Source organism: Ischnura elegans, chromosome 3, assembly GCF_921293095.1.
Source record: "Ischnura elegans chromosome 3, ioIscEleg1.1, whole genome shotgun sequence".
NCBI lineage: Eukaryota > Metazoa > Arthropoda > Insecta > Odonata > Coenagrionidae > Ischnura > Ischnura elegans.
The window spans coordinates 85,027,150-85,045,171 of record NC_060248.1 but is presented as its reverse complement, the minus strand read 5'-3'; the positions used below and the strand labels follow the sequence as shown (position 1 = coordinate 85,045,171).

At 38.5% G+C, this 18,022-nt stretch overlaps 1 protein-coding gene across 4 annotated transcripts in view; it reads left to right on the top strand.

Annotated features, from left to right (window-relative positions):
- LOC124156105 (dipeptidyl aminopeptidase-like protein 6) overlaps positions 1–18,022 on the top strand; it is a 227,594-nt gene that overhangs the window by 141,411 nt on the left and 68,161 nt on the right. For 2 of the 4 annotated variants that reach the window (XM_046530435.1, XM_046530433.1), the window contains exon 2: positions 4,922–5,135. In XM_046530435.1, coding sequence (XP_046386391.1) covers positions 4,922–5,135 — 214 coding nt within the window. Of the gene's footprint in view, positions 1–4,918; positions 5,136–18,022 lie in introns of all 4 variants that reach the window. The other 2 variants (XM_046530434.1, XM_046530432.1) reach the window with 1 other exon arrangement.

The following is an 18,022-nucleotide window of genomic DNA, read 5'->3' as shown; positions in this document are numbered from 1 at the left end:
GCATGAAATTACAGTAGGTATTGTCCGCTGTGGAAACCTCATTTTTCTCCATACTCGCATTAATTCTTATTGTTTCTCATAAATACACTTATTAGCCTTTTACTAATATTTTGGTTACCCTCAACAGACCTATTTTGGCATGTTCCATGTTACTGCAACATTTTAATATTATTTGTCAGTTTAGGAAGGATTTGACGGAGCTCCACGAGGATCAATCGTGGTAAAACCATTCAGTGAAATGAAAATCACTTTGTACATCACACACAGACAATTTATTAACATCGGCTATGGTGTCGACACTTACGTCAATATGAACGCCTGACGTCATTATCACCGACTTATGTTATTATCATCGCCTAATATTATTATCAAGACGTTAATGATGTCAGAAGTGTCGAAAACTTGGTCGATATCAACATATTGTTAGTATGGAACTAACAAAGCTAAGTTTCCTTCCCTACATAACGTTTCCACAAAATTACGCGAGAAAATTCAAACATTGCGAAGGCATTCATCAATTCATATATTGTCAGGATTCTAAAGAAGTTAATTTCCTACTTCTTTTCCACATCCAATGGCTAATCATTTGCGAAAAAAATATTTATAAAAGAAAGAAACTGGGCTCATCCCCTCCAGCATTTCTTCATTCCACTCCAAAGCATTTCCATCGATTGTGTCCGTGACGACCACTGCCTGATTCCTAGGCTTCCATTTAATTCCTTAACCATCGCGTGTCCATATTCCTAGGCACCCGTGGTGATTTATCACAAAAATGCCATCGACTTATAAACCTAGAAGAGAACGGAAATACATTGACAACCATTATATACTTCTTGCGACTACTCAAATCCCCACCACTGGTCCGATCGTCATGTGCCTCCATTCAAGCTAATGGTAACCACATGCGATGATAAATTCTCCACCGAGATATATCATAAGAAATAAACGGTTGCTCTTTATCCGACAGGAAATGCATACCTCGCAGCAGCTAATTTAATGTACATAACTAAATGTTCGGTGAAAAGACCAATTGATTATTTGGGCTAATGGATAATTCCTAAGACCAATTAAGAAGACTTCTTTTAGAGTTTTAGCTGATGCTGATTAATGTTCTCCCCAATAAGAACACCTTTGCTTTCTTGAAGGTGTATCTTTATATTTGTAAATGCAAAATAACAGATAATTTTCCCAGAGTCGATTACTTATTCGGAGTAATCAAAAGTATTGTATGCAATTTAATTTGAATTAATTGTAGCTGAAAATAAGCACAATCTGTTACCTTCCTAGGAGTCACACCTTCATGCCTACTATGTATCAGAAGATAAAATAAATATTCCTTAATATCATTCAGAATTTATCTAGCAAAGAACTGTCGAGAAGTACTTAAAATTAAGCATTAATATCTCCAATGAAATATCATGAGTTAGTAGATCTAAAGTATAAATGTCATCTCCGACCCAACTAACACAATCCCCATATAAAACTCAAAGAAAGGTTTACCCACAGCATCTCCCACCTAATGGATTAATGACTGCAGAATAATTTAATTTTACCAAAAAACACTGCTTACTCGGAAAATAATGCAAGTAGGATTTCAGCTTACGAGAAATCTTCCCATAAAAATATCAACTGTTTCCTTTTTCGTAAATTTATTTTTTCAAAATCTGGAATGAGCTACCTCTGCCAAATTCAACACAACACCCTTTACTCTAGTCAAGCTTTAAAATATACCTCACCGCCACAACATGGTTCCACGTCTTTCAGACTGCTTTACAATCTCCTACTTTTAACCATTAGCTTCTTTTCCATTTCCTATAAGTTGATGGCGATATTTTCTCTCCTTCCCTTTAACTATTTGATACGCCATTCAAGTACACACACTCCGCTAATCTCAGCGCAATGGCCCCCAGTCTACGCCCATCTTGCTTCCGTAACGACGGAGGAAAACGGGTAGACTTCTATGCAAAGCCTCTATACTTTCAGGGATCTCAGCCAGTTTTCTCCGATGCCTAGTTATTAAAGAAAACAGAATGGAAATATCAAAATTTTCCTTCCAGCTTGATATTTACACGTCAGGATGAACGCGAAAGTTTAATGATGGCAGAGGATTAACGGAGGATTTATACTTTACGGGCTCGGCTTTCATCCCCGGCGATCTCAATACCCTTGGGGATCCGTGCGGCTTCCAAACACACCTCGAACAACACCAAAGCGTCAACCCCTCAAGTTCCCATTAATTCGACCCTATTATTCCGATCGCTCCTTAAGCACCCTAGGGTACCGCTCCACGACAGCCTTGCACATCATTTACGTCCCCAGGCGCGCTTCCAGTCAACGACTCGGAGGCGGAGGAGTGATTGACGCAAGCATTCATTCACCGAAAGGGATATACGTTGGGGTTGGAATTCGGGTCATGCACGAGCTGCATGCCGAGACGCAAGGCTCCAAGTAGCGATTAATGCACATACCTACGTCGTGTACTGCAGTACCCCCTCTCCAGTGAAATAGTTTTCAATTCCTTCATTCCTTCCTTTGCAGCGCCAATAGCCGCGATGTTACGGCACGCCAATTCTCTTGGCCCCCACTCAGTCACTTTGGTCTCGCAAACACCGACTCGTGAAGGCTAAGGAGAAAAACCGGTGGCTGAGAGAGAAAAATATAACGCATTCCACAGCAATAAGTTTCAACCTTGCGGCGGTTTCCTACCTGGATACATTTTTCGGCACATTTGCTCTCTGAGCGGCACATATGCCAACGACGGCTCACGAGAACTAAGTTAACTTATCTCCAGCTATGAATTCCACTACTGAAGAGCGTGACACAAGTTCCAAGATACATTTTTTCTATTACACCCTATTACATCGCACGCGTCCTGACGCAATGGTAATTTTTTTCACCACATTATTGGTTTCGATGATTCCTTTGATCGACGAGGCAATCATGAATTTTTTGTGCAATAGTTTTTAGCTCAAAGAAGGCATTCTTATCTACCACATAATACGTTTCAAAATTTCTTTAGAAACACGAGTAATCCATGCATATTTTTTTCACAATTATTTAGCTCAAAGAAGACAATTTTAACCATTTCGATGAATATTCAGGAGCCTATATTTTGAATGTGAAATAATAAAATGGTGACATATAGGAAGATAGCTTACCTTATAGATGTCATCCATTTGGATGAAAAGCCACAAAAATTATTTAGAACTTTTATTACTTTTGCGCACAAGAATTCAGTTGCCCACTTTATTCAAACAACAGAAAGTACATATATAGTTCACATTGTGCTCTAGGTCAGTGGCGATCAATGGGAGGGATAAGTCGGCTAGGCCCCCTCCCCCTTGGGTATCCAATTTAAACTCGAAAGAATTGTAATTATGTTCGGGCCCCCACTACTGCTGGTAGGTTGACCCCCACTTAGCCCTCCCCCCCCCCTTGTCCCTATCCTGGATCCACCACTGCTCTACGTTAATTCAGCAAGCATAACCGTCACTAAGGAATTTCTATCTCTCCTATGATATCTATGAAAGAAAATTAATTTTATGCATCTCAATATTTATAGGCTATGAGACCAATAACCCACACCCTGCGTGCATGACTGCGTACGGCTTCACCGGCTATCACTATCCGGTGAAGCTCATATCAATGTTCTATTTAATATTATAATGATTGAAAACAATTACTTCAAAATGTAAAAACGTGAAAACGGGAAGGCCATGCGTTATTTTTAAATTTCACGTTTAAAATACCGTTCACATAACTTCTTCGCAAATGTAAATTCAAATATTATTAGCTGTTTCCTATAAATTTATTGACCAGCAATAACTTCATCATCCCCTTTCTAGTTGGGCGTTCTCCCTAGTTTATTATCGCGCATTAGCATTCGACATGTGTTTTAGCCTTTATCTTTGAATTATTCTGAAATTCCAAGCAAATACGAATGAAACTACAAGTAGTCTAAATTCAAGTACATTGCATTGACTCAAGTGCCTTAATTTTCCATGAATCGTTTCATTATTGGGTAGGATCGTTTCATTTTAATTTTTTGCATAAAAATGCTGGTTTCTTTCGGTCTTACTCATCGCGAACTAATACCATACCCAGATTAATTCCACAGGCCGGTATTGATGCCAAACATTATCATCAAAGAGAAAAATATATAAATCATTTTTACTTATTTTGTAACACCGATCCATACGTGAAATGAGCATTGTATGCTACTGATTTATGCATTAATGCATGGTATTTCGGATAGCAAGTATTGCGCCACAAACGGTTATGCATATAGGCAATCCTTCCTTACGCTCTACTATGTAATTAAGTAGAACCGCCAAGCCCTCTGGACCATCGCATTTTGTCTTTCCTCACCATGACACACTAACTTTGAATCGGTTAACTTTGCACTCAGTATTGGAAATGCAGAGCTTGATAAGCACTAACCAGAAACTCAAACTCACAAAAGAATATTTTACACCCAAGAAAATATTCAGATGAAATGTTCAAATTTGAGATGTAAGTAAAAGTTCACAAGGCTCTACACTATATACCCCGAAATTTTCAAGATAATAGCATATATTTTTTAATGATTAATCCGTCGCGAAAAAAGACCGGTCCAGCGGGAGATATGCGGCTTCAAAAACAAATAAGCCTATAAGGTAATAGATGCACGCCACCTTGTAGCAGAGAAACCAAGTCTAGAATCGATCCTAATAGTAAAGCTACCGTTACATTGATCACTAGGGTGATCCCTGCCACTCTTCTAGCTGATTGATACCCAGTAGCTAGTGAAGTCAAGAGCTCGCACGTTGCACGCCATGCACCTCGTAGTAGCGAGGGCCCCCATGTGTGATTCATTGCTCTCTCTTTTCTCTCTCCTTTCCATCTGACTTCTGACCCACGCCCCTCGCGATCCGCAAAGGAGCTCGTCTCGAGCAACCCGAACCAGCGCAATTGGCGCGGCATCCTCATCGCACTCCTCGTCATCGTGGCCGTGCTCGCGCTCATCGTCACGTCCGTGGCGCTGCTCACGCCGCCAGACGAGGGACCACGCGTGCGCGGCGTCCGGTTAAGACTAGCGGACGCGCTGGGCACACACGACCTGGCGCCCCTGCGACTCAACGGATCATGGGTCTCAGGTGAGTTCTCCATCCATCTCTCACGTTATTATTATTAAAGTATTCTACCGGTCAAGGTAGGTTTACCGGGGGTATTTGGTAGATTACCTTTAAGCCTGTCTCCCCTCACAACTTGGAGTTACCTCTTAAATTCACAATAAGTCTTACTCTCCCTTTCTTCTTATCAATAATTCGTATTCATTTCCAACCCCTCTCTCGTTTACCAAACATTTTTCCGACAGCACTACTTTTAACATTTCCTCCCCTCTAGGTACTCGCACCGTCCAAAACTTCCGCCTCTTCCATATCTCATCCAGAAGCTTCCCCTTGTCGCCCACCATGTCCAACACTTCGTCGTTCCTCCTACTCTCCATCTACTTCACCTTCTCCACACCCATATCTTGAAGGTCTCCAATCATTTCTCGTCCTCCTTGCTAATTGTCCATGTTTCTGCACTGTAAAGCGGTTCACTCCAGATCAGACTTCACTAGTCTTCTCTTTATACTCTTACATAAGGATCACGTCATTGGCTCTCTCCTATTCCTGAACGCCTCGTATTCCAATGTCATTTTCACCCTGATGTCCTTGCAGCTGTATCATTTTACCTTACTTTTCTCCCCAAGTAGCGTAACTGCTCCAACTGCACCGCACTCATAGTTTGAGATCATCCACTTTTATCTTGAAAACTCATTGAAATATCTAGAGAGAAATCTCTGGACCATCTCTTATTCATAGGCTGTTCTCCAAATCATTAGGAATAATGTTTGTCGTCGATTGTGAATGCTCACCTCGCGGCTGGAATGATAAGCATCGAAGTAGCGTCAAAGACGCCAATAATATTTCGGCACCGAACACATTATCTTTATGTCATCGGGAAATTTACAAAGAATATCCATTACTTCAGCATTATGATTTCGGACCAAACTTCCTCTTGGAGTGAAAATCACCAACCCGGAGACAATATTTCAATTATTTTCATCCTCTCTAACAGTTGCCATAAAATTAATCAGTCAGCTGCCATAAAATTAATTCCATTTGATATTTGGAGGCAAATTTTGTAGTAAATTTATAATTCTTTCACATTCGGGTAGCTCGCTGGATATGCCGATGGTAATGGGTCCGAATCCCGGAACATAAAACATCCGTAGTACTTCGTTTTTAACCACTATTTATATATCCGTTCCGTATCACCATTCCGAAATTAGGATGCGTTCAAATTGCTGAAGGGGCCACATGGTTTATTACGCTGCACTCCAAACATTGAAACTCATGTCGCTAGACGCCGCGTTTGGGATCAGTTGAAGCCATGCTGAAGGCAGTTCCGAGTCTATCAACATGACCGCCTACCATGTATTTAAAATGGTAAAATTCGAACATGAGAATAGTGCATTTTGAGTAGCTAAAATATCATGAAGTACTCCAGTAGTTTTTAATTAAGGCAACACTTCAAATCGAATTGTATGGGGCGAGGAAAAAGCTTTCAAAGTTGTGTAATATCCCATTCATGTAAATAAAGCGCTTTTTCTCGATTACCAGACTCAATGTGACCACATTCGCTATTTCACGGACTCATATCATTAGATTTTAAATATTTAGGCCAGGCATGAATTGGAAATGAGAGTAAAAGGGGATGATGTTTAAATCAGAGAGGTTGGTTCGCGGATGAGCAGGCGTTGATTAGCTAGGGAAATGCAGGGTCTAGAGGATGCGTAAGACAAGCGCTGCGAGGAATATGGCATTTGGATTAATCACAAGAAGGCCAAGGTTATGCGGTTTAGTAAAGCATAGCGAACAAAATTCACTAACTCTTGGTTAACCTTGTGGTATTCCATTATAAGTTTTTCCTGGATATACACAAAATAAAATTTTTAATTTTTGCAATGACCGCCGTGAACTGGATACTAGGGAACAGTTAGAAATTTTTAAAATTATTGAAAGTCAAGACAGTACTCTTATAAACGAATATCTCTACCCATCTTTTTCCCCTATTCTGGCGTCCGTTTTAAAATTCATCAAGTAACTAGGTAACAATAAGATAAACAAATCATAATTAGCGCCTGATGATGATGATTATTCATTGAAACCCGGGTCGCGGTCTTATATAAATTAAAAAAGTGGTATAAGTAATTGTGTATATCTAGGAAAAACTTTTAAAGCATAGCGAGCTAGGAATGTGAGACTCAAGGTAAAAGCAGGTGGGGAAGAACTTGAGCAGGTAGAGCCAATCAACTATTTAGGTAGCACATTAGAGGAAAACGGATACAACAGCAAGGACATCAGGAAAAACATAGCGTCAACAAAGGAGGCGTTCATAAAAACAAAGGAGCTTGCGAGAGGATCGCTATTTTAAGAGTTTAAAGAAAAGTTGAGTGATGAATCTGATATAGAGTGTAGCGCTTTACGGTGCGAAAACGTGAACACTTAGGAAGGAGGACAAGAGAAGACTGGAGGGGTAATAGATGTGGGCGTGAAGAAGAGTGGAGAAATTGAAGTAGATGGAAAGGAGTAGGAACGGAAAAGTAGCGGACATGGTGGGTGAGGAGAGGCAGCTTCTAAATGAGATACGGAGGAGACAGAAGGTATAGATGGAGCGAGTACTTAACAAGTACAACAAGTACGGTGTTGGAGGGTAGAATGTTGGGTGAACGAGAGAGAGGAAGGAAGAGAATAGAATTTTTAGATAGAATGAAAGGGATATAGGCGTTCCAGTGAATTGAAGAGGGAATTACATTAAGGCAGATTCTGTGCCAGAATACTTCTTAAATACTCCATGCAAACCTACCTTAGCCATAAGAATACTTTAATAATAATAAATAATAATTATGGGCATCTAATAATGTCTACTAATGGTTGACGATCGTTTATAGTCCTGCATTTCTTAAGGTCGCGATTGGTAATCCTTGCACTCATATTTCTATTGTGAGCGAATATTAACTGTCTAAGGCAATCGGTCTCTGAACTGCTCACTTGCCAAGCTATTCCCTATCAATAACCTGTAAAGCATTCGTCCAAACCACCGCGGACAACTGTTGGAAGCAATATATCGATCGGTTGACAGAACCCTAATGAAAACCATCGATTAGAACATGGACTAGATGATCAAATACAGTAAAACTCGCTTATAAGGACTACGCATGTGACGAAGTCCCGCCTGTAACGAGGTGAGATGAGTTCCCGGTCCCTCAGACTTTCCTATGATCGTCAATGTTAATTTCCCCGCGAGGTAATGTAACGAGTTCGGATGATACGTAATCCCCGCTATAACGAATTAATCTTTGGTCCCTTGGGTTATAACATACTTTATATATATTTTATAAATTAATTACGGCCATCATCGCTACTTTACCATTCCTTTACTTCATTAGTTCTTACGTCAACGCATAGTTCTACTATTGATATTAAAATCCTTCTCTTAGCGGCCGTTTGTTGAAAAGGGTGGGACTAATGCTAAACTAGTAGCTAAATGTTACGGGGCTGTATTACTTCAATAAAGACGATTTACGGGATATTAGCCGGAAATTCTGTGATTTATAGGGTAAAATACTTTATCATGGTTACATATAAATCCCGTTTATGACAAAATAGAACGATTTTCCTCTGAACTTCGTTGAGAGCGAGTTTAACTGTATCAATGATAGATTATTACCTGATAATGGACTATTGATAAACCAGCGACGACGGTAGTTAAACTTTACTTCGTTAAATTTTTCCCAGTCATTGTAACTGCCATAACCATAGGTGTTATTTCCGATATATCGAACCATAGAACAAGCGTATTTAAGCCCACTACCAGCATCCACCTGCCGGTCATATCCGGGCCTTCGGCGGAGGAAATCAATCGGCAGACGAGCGCACGGCAATCCGTCCAGTAAAACAATTCCAGGTGAACGCAAATGTTCCAGAAATCACGCCAAGCGTTAAGTCATTTGCGAGAATGAGGAATTGGATTTCGGTCGGTCCAATAATTGCCACGGAGTGATTTGATGAGAATTACCTGTAGTGTAATTGCATTGCATTTCAATGATACAACCATTAACCCTCATCCTCAATCATCATCGTCCAGGAATAGGTCATGAATTTCTTTTTGAGTGGTCACGGACATAATGCGATCAGCTATTGATCGTCCTCGGGCTGAGCAGTCTCTTAGCAACATTAATATTAAGAGAGAGACAAACGGAGAGAAAAAAACTTACCAATCATCGATGAAAAGCCATCATCACCGTCACTATAGGATAGTTTCCTTCATCAATGAAAACGAGAGGTATTGAATGCGATTCGTTACCCACCATTTGTGTATTCATAATATACAAATTATTTGGTTTCGAAATCTCAGTTTAGACGAATGTTAATGTTCAATTTTTACCTCATTTGAAAAAGGCCAGATTGGCGCCTATGCGATGACAATCCACGTGACATCACCGGGACTAGATGCTATACGAATAGTCAAGAGTTTTACACCGTCTGAGATTACCAAGCATGCATGAGGCACAGAGCTCAGCGAAACATTTCTTAATAATCACCTTTTAAAATTGCCTATGGTCGGAAAGTTCCTTCGTTTGATAGGGTATTAATAATCCTTATTTAAGCCAAGCTACCTGCTAGCAGCCTGCATCGCAGTGACTCACATATCCTCGCACCAAGGCGGCCCCACCCGGCGGCAGCCGGAACCAGAATGACGTCACAAGGGCTTTTCCCAGCATTCATACTTAGCCGTCGCGTTTTCGCGCGCTTGAAATTTTTCTCTTTTCATTTAATTGCGAAAAATAGATATCGTCGTTTAAAAATATAAAAGCGTGAAATACGTACTACAGGAGTAATAATCTTTCGATATAGGCAATAAAAAAATAGGAAACACCCTATTCCCGAATCCACCAATAAATCTATTCCTCTGCATGAAGTCCTCAATGTGAGTCCTCTACATGTCCTCCTACAATGACAGGAAAACATAGTTTGGTCCTCGAGAAAAAATGCGATTGTTGAAGTACAAGGGAAACCCGAATCAAATTAAATAATCACATGCCGAACCGATTTACAGAATGCATCAAAAATGAGCTTCATTTGGCCGCATTTATATACCTCAATTATTATTCAATTTGGGAAAGACATTGGCAAAGTTAAGTCAAAATCCGTACAGAATTTGCCTCCGCGTTTTGCATCAATCACTAAGACGGCCTATGAAAATAAATTCAATTACGAAAAAAATCCCCATACCCGCGTTATTTGAAAGCCCGATAAAATTTTCCATTGACACATTTCCTGCTTGTGAAAATCCAATCATCGCTGCTAGTTGCGACAGATGAAGTTTTTATTGCATGGTGCATGAATTACGAACGCGAATGTGATCGAGAGGTCATAACAAGAGAAAAACTAATGCACTTCACCGAGTACCTGCGCCATCCAATAGCAAATCAATTTACATAAAACTGGGTCACTTCTTGATCAATATTTCAAAAAACTTTCACAATTTCAAAGTGCTGACCATCCGTTCACCACGAAGTAGTTACCATAAAACAAGTGTTGTCGATAACGTGAAGGCAAGAAAAATTGTACCATTCCGTAAATAGACGCCTTGACAGCTCTCCTAAGGCCACCTATGTTAAGGTTAAATACTAAATATATTATATCAATACCATACAGTATCCTGAGCAATGAATTGCTATTAAATATACAAAATAAAAAACTATTAAAAACGAGGATAAAATAGAAATTTTGATCCATTTTCTTCCCCGCGACCTCCATGATTCTGAGGTACGCCAAGGAATCACAGCCAACCAATTGAAAATTAAACTTAATACTAAAAACCCACTTATTTTCTAATTATTTTCCCCTCTTTCTAACTCCATTTCGTCTAGCTGCAACAGATGAAGTTTTTATTGCAACATGCGTGAATTACGATTGCGACTGTGCCCAAGTGGTGATAACAATAGAAAATTCCCGAGTAAAATCGCATGCAATGTACTTAACCAAGTACCTGCACTAGCTAATGGCATATCCATTTTCATTATACTGGGTAATCTATACTAATACTAGGTGATATAAAATAATTATACAGTAATTTTTCAGGTAATACGCGGTGAAACCGTTCTATCACAAATGAACGATCCACTAAAGTGGATTCTTAATAGGATCTCTCATACCAATGGCTATATTTTCCCTTCATGTTTCCCTTCTGTCATCACAAATAATCCGTACCCTCTTTCAGTTAGTAGCACCACCCCCTCCGACTCCAGAGCAAAATCTATTCTTTAGGGTCCCTGTCGTTGAAGCAAATCTATAATTACCAAAAATAAAGAAATAAAATATGACAGAGAAACAATATAATTATCATTTGTATTCATAAAATTCATAATAACATAATAAAGTAACAACATAAATAAAATATTAATATCATAAAACAAAATAAATTATCATCATATCACAAATTATCATCAATACATCATAAATAATCAATATATAATAATTTGTGATTTTTATCTCCATGAACCTTCCCTTTTCCTAAACAGTTCGTCTCTAAGTTGCCTTATCCAGCGTCAGTCACTCACATCGATATCGATCTGATAGTCAATCAGCTAACACGCACGAGTCCAACCTTTGAGCCATCGAGAATACATTCAGTAGTACCTACGCTCCAGACTTATTTCAACTGTTTCGCTTGCACAAAGTCCAACCCTTGCCATGTCAACGCAACAACCACTAACTCACGACATACTCTTAAATTTGAGACATCTTGGAAATTACCGCAATGGCTCACTCATCACCTATGAGTCAAGAATAAATTTATCGAAAACGAGTAAAACAAACAGACACGACCAAAAATAAGGATTCAAATTTTACTGGCATTAAAATTAATAAAATAAGCTCTTAACATAGGTCATAAAAGCAATGAAATTCGATGTATTCAAATGAAAACTTACGCAAGAAATGAAATTTTTAGTCTTATTTAATATTTTTGAAGCAAAAAATGGGAATTCTAATAGAAAATAAAATTAAGGGTCTCTGCATTTTGATAATCCGTATCATTTCGATTTGGAGCAATGGAAAAGACCATTATATAAGGAAACTTGACCTGGAGTATCATAAAAACAATAAAAAAAGTTGTCAGTAACTTGAGACCTTCAAAAAAGAAATAACTGAGGCAACAACGATAAATAACGGAATACAAATTACCATTGTCATTTTTAATAATGGTTAGTTCAAAGCAGCGTAAAAATGCCCTTATGCTGGCTATATCGATGCCTTCCTATCCCGATACATTGAAAATAATCCCAAGAAAGATGTTTTGATAGTCAAATCGATTGCCGGTTATCCTTAATCCTTCCATTATCCACTTTTGGAACTTCCTCCATTTAAGCAAGTTGAACATCCATACTGATCCAAATCGTAAAACTATTAAAGGCCTATTGGGATCTTTTTATCCACATGAATTCATTTCACGGCAGCAGTTTTTTTCTTCAACCTTAGGTCGATTAAGCTTTGTTCACGTTCTCCCATAAGGCGATGGATGTGCAGTATGTCCCAGTGCTGATGATACATTACTGAGACGGGAGCAAAATTCCAACAGGGCCCAAAAAAACAATGCAACGATGATTTTAACTCAAAGCGTTTCAACAGCTGTCAATTTTATCACAATCTCATTACATTTCATCGCCACTCATCATAAACTTAATTCAATATTTGACAATATTATATTTCAATTGCCATTATAAATTACAGAAATGTCGAAAGACTGAGGTACTAATAACAACAGAAATAACTAAATAAAATCATTAAAATAATACTAACTCTAAGATTATAAATAGGAAAACTCGTTTCAGGTAATAAAAATACCTACAGATTACATAAAACTGAATAAGTCGTCTACTCCTCGAAAAGATCAGAAAAAATTCAGTTTTACACTAGGTGTTTCCCAGTATTGACAATTTGTTTTCTCGTTAAATCGAAGAATATCTCTCAGTCCATTTCTCCTCACTATGATAGAAATAAAATTAAAACAAGTATGTGGTAATTCCTTTTCTTTGTGAAATTAATGAATAGTTCATTAGGTATACGCAAACCTCATAATAATCGAAAATCATTATTCATATATTCTAGTACGAATTTTACATACCTCATTACAGATGTATCCATTGTCACAAATATAACTTATCTCTACACTATAATACGATAAGTCCTGCCATCGTACCTTACCTATTTGCAATACAATCAGTGCGTAACTTAAATGATCAAGGATTAAATAAAATATGATACGTTTACCGATCTTCCCTCCGCTTTAATTGCAAAATTATAAAACGGTAGAACAAAGTATAAGTCTCTTCGCAATCACAATTTTTTTACCCACTTATATAATCAGACTAAGAGCAACAAACATAAAGGATATAAAGTCAAATTCATAAGAATTAATACGAAACTCCTTTTCAAAAAAAACTGCGTAAACTATCATATCTTTTTCCATATCATAGGAGGCTCCCACAAAAGGACTAGCTCTCTTGACCTGAATGTACGATCTTATTTGAGTCGGATTTCTCACATTTATAAAGCCAAAGTTGCGGTTGAAACTAAGTACCGACGAGTTGATGGGGAAGAGAAAAAATTAAAAACAATAACTCGCCACAAGCACAATGGATCCCAAAAGCCTTCATTATATTCATCATCATTAATTATATAAAAGTTGGTTTATTAACTCTAGCACATCTATCTTAAGCTTGGAATACTTGTCACTCATTCCTAACTTACAATAGGCCGGCGACAAACTAATTTCCAAGGCCTTACGTCACTCTATCTGTCAAATATTTTCAATTTCACTTTAAAACAATTTCGTGCCTCCCAAATTCTTAGGCGTTAATTTATGGTTAATATTTGCACTCTAAGAGAAAATATTCCAGGATTATATAATTTCCTTGCATTTCGCCAGTCTCCTCAACCGATTCCTTTCTGGTCCTCCAAAGCTGCCACTGGGAGACCTTCGGGGTCGAATAGTTCGACACTGCCTTCCATCACTTCATTAGAGCCACTCCAGTCCCTCTCTCTTCAGGGAAGAGTATCATTAGGATTGTTTGAGGGCTGTCATGAAGGCTTCATCCGGTTCGAAACCTTTGCTAACTTAAAGCACTTCCTCCACTCCCAGACCTACACCAACACTTCGACCTTCACGGTGGCATTTTCAATCTATTAGATTCCACAAGCATCGTGTTATGACGACACTTTCACTGGGGCGAACAAGGTTTCGAGAATCATTCCTTACTACAAGGGTTTTACTCCACGAGGAAAGAATTTTTCAGTGTTTCTAGGGGAGTACTTGGGCGAATGAATGAATGAATGTTTATCATGCTCTATGGCTATCTATAAGAGCAATGTAAAGACATTACCTACCATATTCTGCTCTGAAAACAAATATCATTTTAACAAAATATTCCAAATCAGCGATACAAAAAATAAATTTTGGGTGCTTAGTACGTCAGATGGAGCGCAAATCCGTGAAGGATAACATTTTTTTCTTCGACCTAAGGTCGAATAAGCTTTGTTCACGTGCTCCCATAATGCGATAAGTGTGCCATATCTCCCAGGATACGGTGCTGGTGAAGCATTATTGAGACATGAGCAAAAATCTACCACACTCCATTCAACAAACCGATTCAACGATGATTTTGCCTCATCGCTTTTCGATAGCTGTTAATTTTTCTCATCTTATAACCTTATCTCATATCATAATCCTAACTCAAGACTTGAAAAATAATATATATCACCTCCCATTATCGATGACATTCTTCAGCAAATACCTTAAAAGCTATGTCACCAAAATTCGCAAAATTCAACTCCAAATTCCGCTCTACGGCCTTTTCAAAAGTACGCTAATAATTATGAATAATATATATAACATAAATTATAATTGAACTATTTAATATTCTCGTTTCCCCTCCACGAAGATTTCTATCAGCTAACATTGGACACAAATGGCTTCAAAGTTGCTTGCACTAAGTTTCTGTTTTTCAAACGATACTTTGCCACAGTTAGCAAAATACTATGAATTTCGTAGATTAATACTAGACGTCAGCTCATTTAACATTATCGTGATCCATTTCAAGCATAACATTTATAGAGCAAGACAAAATCGGGAAATACATATTTACTTAGGAAGGAAACCAATTAATTTCTTATAAATTTGATTTAATATAAAGGCATCGCATTAACCATGTTCCGGGAATTCTAGCAGTAATTCCTTATCTTTCTCCATTATAACTTAATAGCCATCTGGGTAAGAACTAATTAACACTACGTGGCACACACGTGACATTTACCGTCGCACAAATCTTTGTCCCATAAAGGCATCAAGCAACACCAAGCCAGACCTACACCATAACTCAGCATCCTACAAAGGAGGTCACTCGGAGCAGAATTACATCGGATTATACTAGCATTAGAGAGTACGGCGTGAATCACTGAAGCTCACCTAAATAGCCACCAAGAATGACAAGGTCAGCCTGACTGAGTAAGAAATAATCTCACTCATTACAAATACGCCATTTTTAACTGCAAAAGAAATCTCTTAGCCTTAAGGTCTCACCCGTGATCCAGATTTAAACGGGCATTTCTGGAAAATATAGCTGCTGCAGTGCACTGACACCGCAAAACCGTTAGTAGTAAAAGAAAATGCCGGTCATAAAGCATCGAGATCCCTTTTAATACCCTTCACCGTATTAAGCACATTTAGGGTGATTTATTCGTCTCAAATGTGAATGGTTTAATACTGGATATCGTTCGCGGAAGCTAAATTAAAAAATCAAAAGGTTACACTTTCGTATGCAACAAACCAAAAATATTACAATAGAGGACCCTCAAGTAGGCCTCATACTGTATTTCGCACACTGCGAATTTAAATGGATTTACAGAAGTCGCCGCTAGCGTCGCTGACGGACAAATTGATCCGATTTTCACGGGAAAAATAATGTATAATTAGGGTATTGACAGAAATTTATATACATGATGGTGGTATCCATCAAATTCGTAACTTTTCGATGCCAATCCTTACAATTGCAAACATTGTACTGCAAGATATTGTAAAAAATCGGATCGCATTGCACTCATTAACCGCGCCGCGGACATTTTTTAAAACCGATTAAAATGCGACTGAAGTGACAAAAGAAATCAGCCATGAAAGGGATGCAATTGGGCCTTCTCTATGCAGTCCCCTTGCAACAAAGATTCACTCAAGTTGGACAATGAAGAGATAATTATGCTAGGTAATAAAGAGAGGTTTGTTTGTACAATTTATTTCGGTGTACGTTCACGTGAAGCGACGGCTAAGAATAATTTATAAAAAAAGAGCAAGGATGCAACAGACGACTACGAGCGTTCTCTCCGCATTTGTTTCCAAAAACACCTTAAAGGCAAAGCACAAAAAAGGCTATCCCATGATAAAATACCGTCAAGTGTCCTCCATGCATACATAATGCACGTGAAGAACACAATCCGACAACGTCCACCGCTGGTGCATATTTTTCACCACGAAGCCACAATCGGGAAATATGAAACTATGGTAATGAGAGATGATTTACTCGTGTCCTCAAACGGCGCTCCAAATGCTTAAAAAAGTACTTGTCGGCATGAAACTTTAGGCGAGTGCACATCAAGAGTCACGGTATACATACCTTCCAGGATAAAAAAGAACTTTTCTTAAATATACACACTTCATGAAAAGAGAATCTATCCATTTGGTTTATGAAAATATATCAATTCTGCAATGAATTTCAAGGATTTTTTTTAGGAAATTGGGGACAGAATACTTTGATTTTATCAATGGAATGTCATTTGTACCCACATGGCGGGGTAACGACAAATATAAGCTCCAGAATTTTAAAGTGATCAGATTATATGATATCCGATATATTCTTGCTTAAATGTTATCACATTTAATAGGCGATTTTCAGTCTTATTTTCAAATATAAATATGATAAATTGCTTTCAAATTCTGAAATACTTCAAATAATGCATATTATCAACATTAGGAGTCCAGCTGAAGAGCTTTACCAAAGTAATGACGAAGTTAAATGGGGCCGGAGAGGATGATGAAGAGGACAGCCACTACAAAAACTTCAGGCACATAGCATTTGATTATGGAGAGCTAAACGACAGCTCTCATAAATCCATTACAAGAAGTAAGCACGAGCGATATTTCGTCACTTGTTAATTTTTAGAAAACTTGAAAGGTAGGTTTATAGTATGCCAAATACTATCCAGGAATATGTTAAAGGGTACACTGGGCCAAGTTTGGAAATGGGCAGGTACTTAAACCATTAATGAATTCTGGATATAGTAAAAAATTAAAAGTTTTACTTTTTTCTATTTGGTATGCTATTCCACAATATATCGTCAAATACTGAAAACATATATATTTTATGTTTTTATCTTTTACCATGACAAGAAAACGTTTTTACTATACCATCATAGTCCTTATCAACTTCAAAAAATGACGAATTTCGCCGGGAATGAATCAGAATACACTAAAATAAAAAATATTTTCTCTCATCGGGCATGGAATTAAAGCGCGCATTCCTTTCAGCCCCAGCCGAGAGACCTTTCCCACTATATATCTTGCCATCCCTCCCTCAGTTCTCATTTTCATGCCTGCTTTCAAAGCAGAGGGGCAAAGCGAGCCAGCGATGATCAGAGCCGCAATCTGCCAGTCCAATCCGCCCGGCTTCTGACGGAAAGGTGACGACTGAGAGACGGCACGAAGGGAAGGAGAAGGTCAGACGACGCTGAAGGGGTGGAACAACAAGGGATGTCGAGAGGATTGCAAAATGCGAGGGCAGTGACTGGGGGAAGGGAGAAAGGTGGATCGGTGGAGAAGGTCACTGCTCAGGAGTTGAAGGCGGAAAATGAAGGGACTACTCCTTGATTTTCCCCTCGGC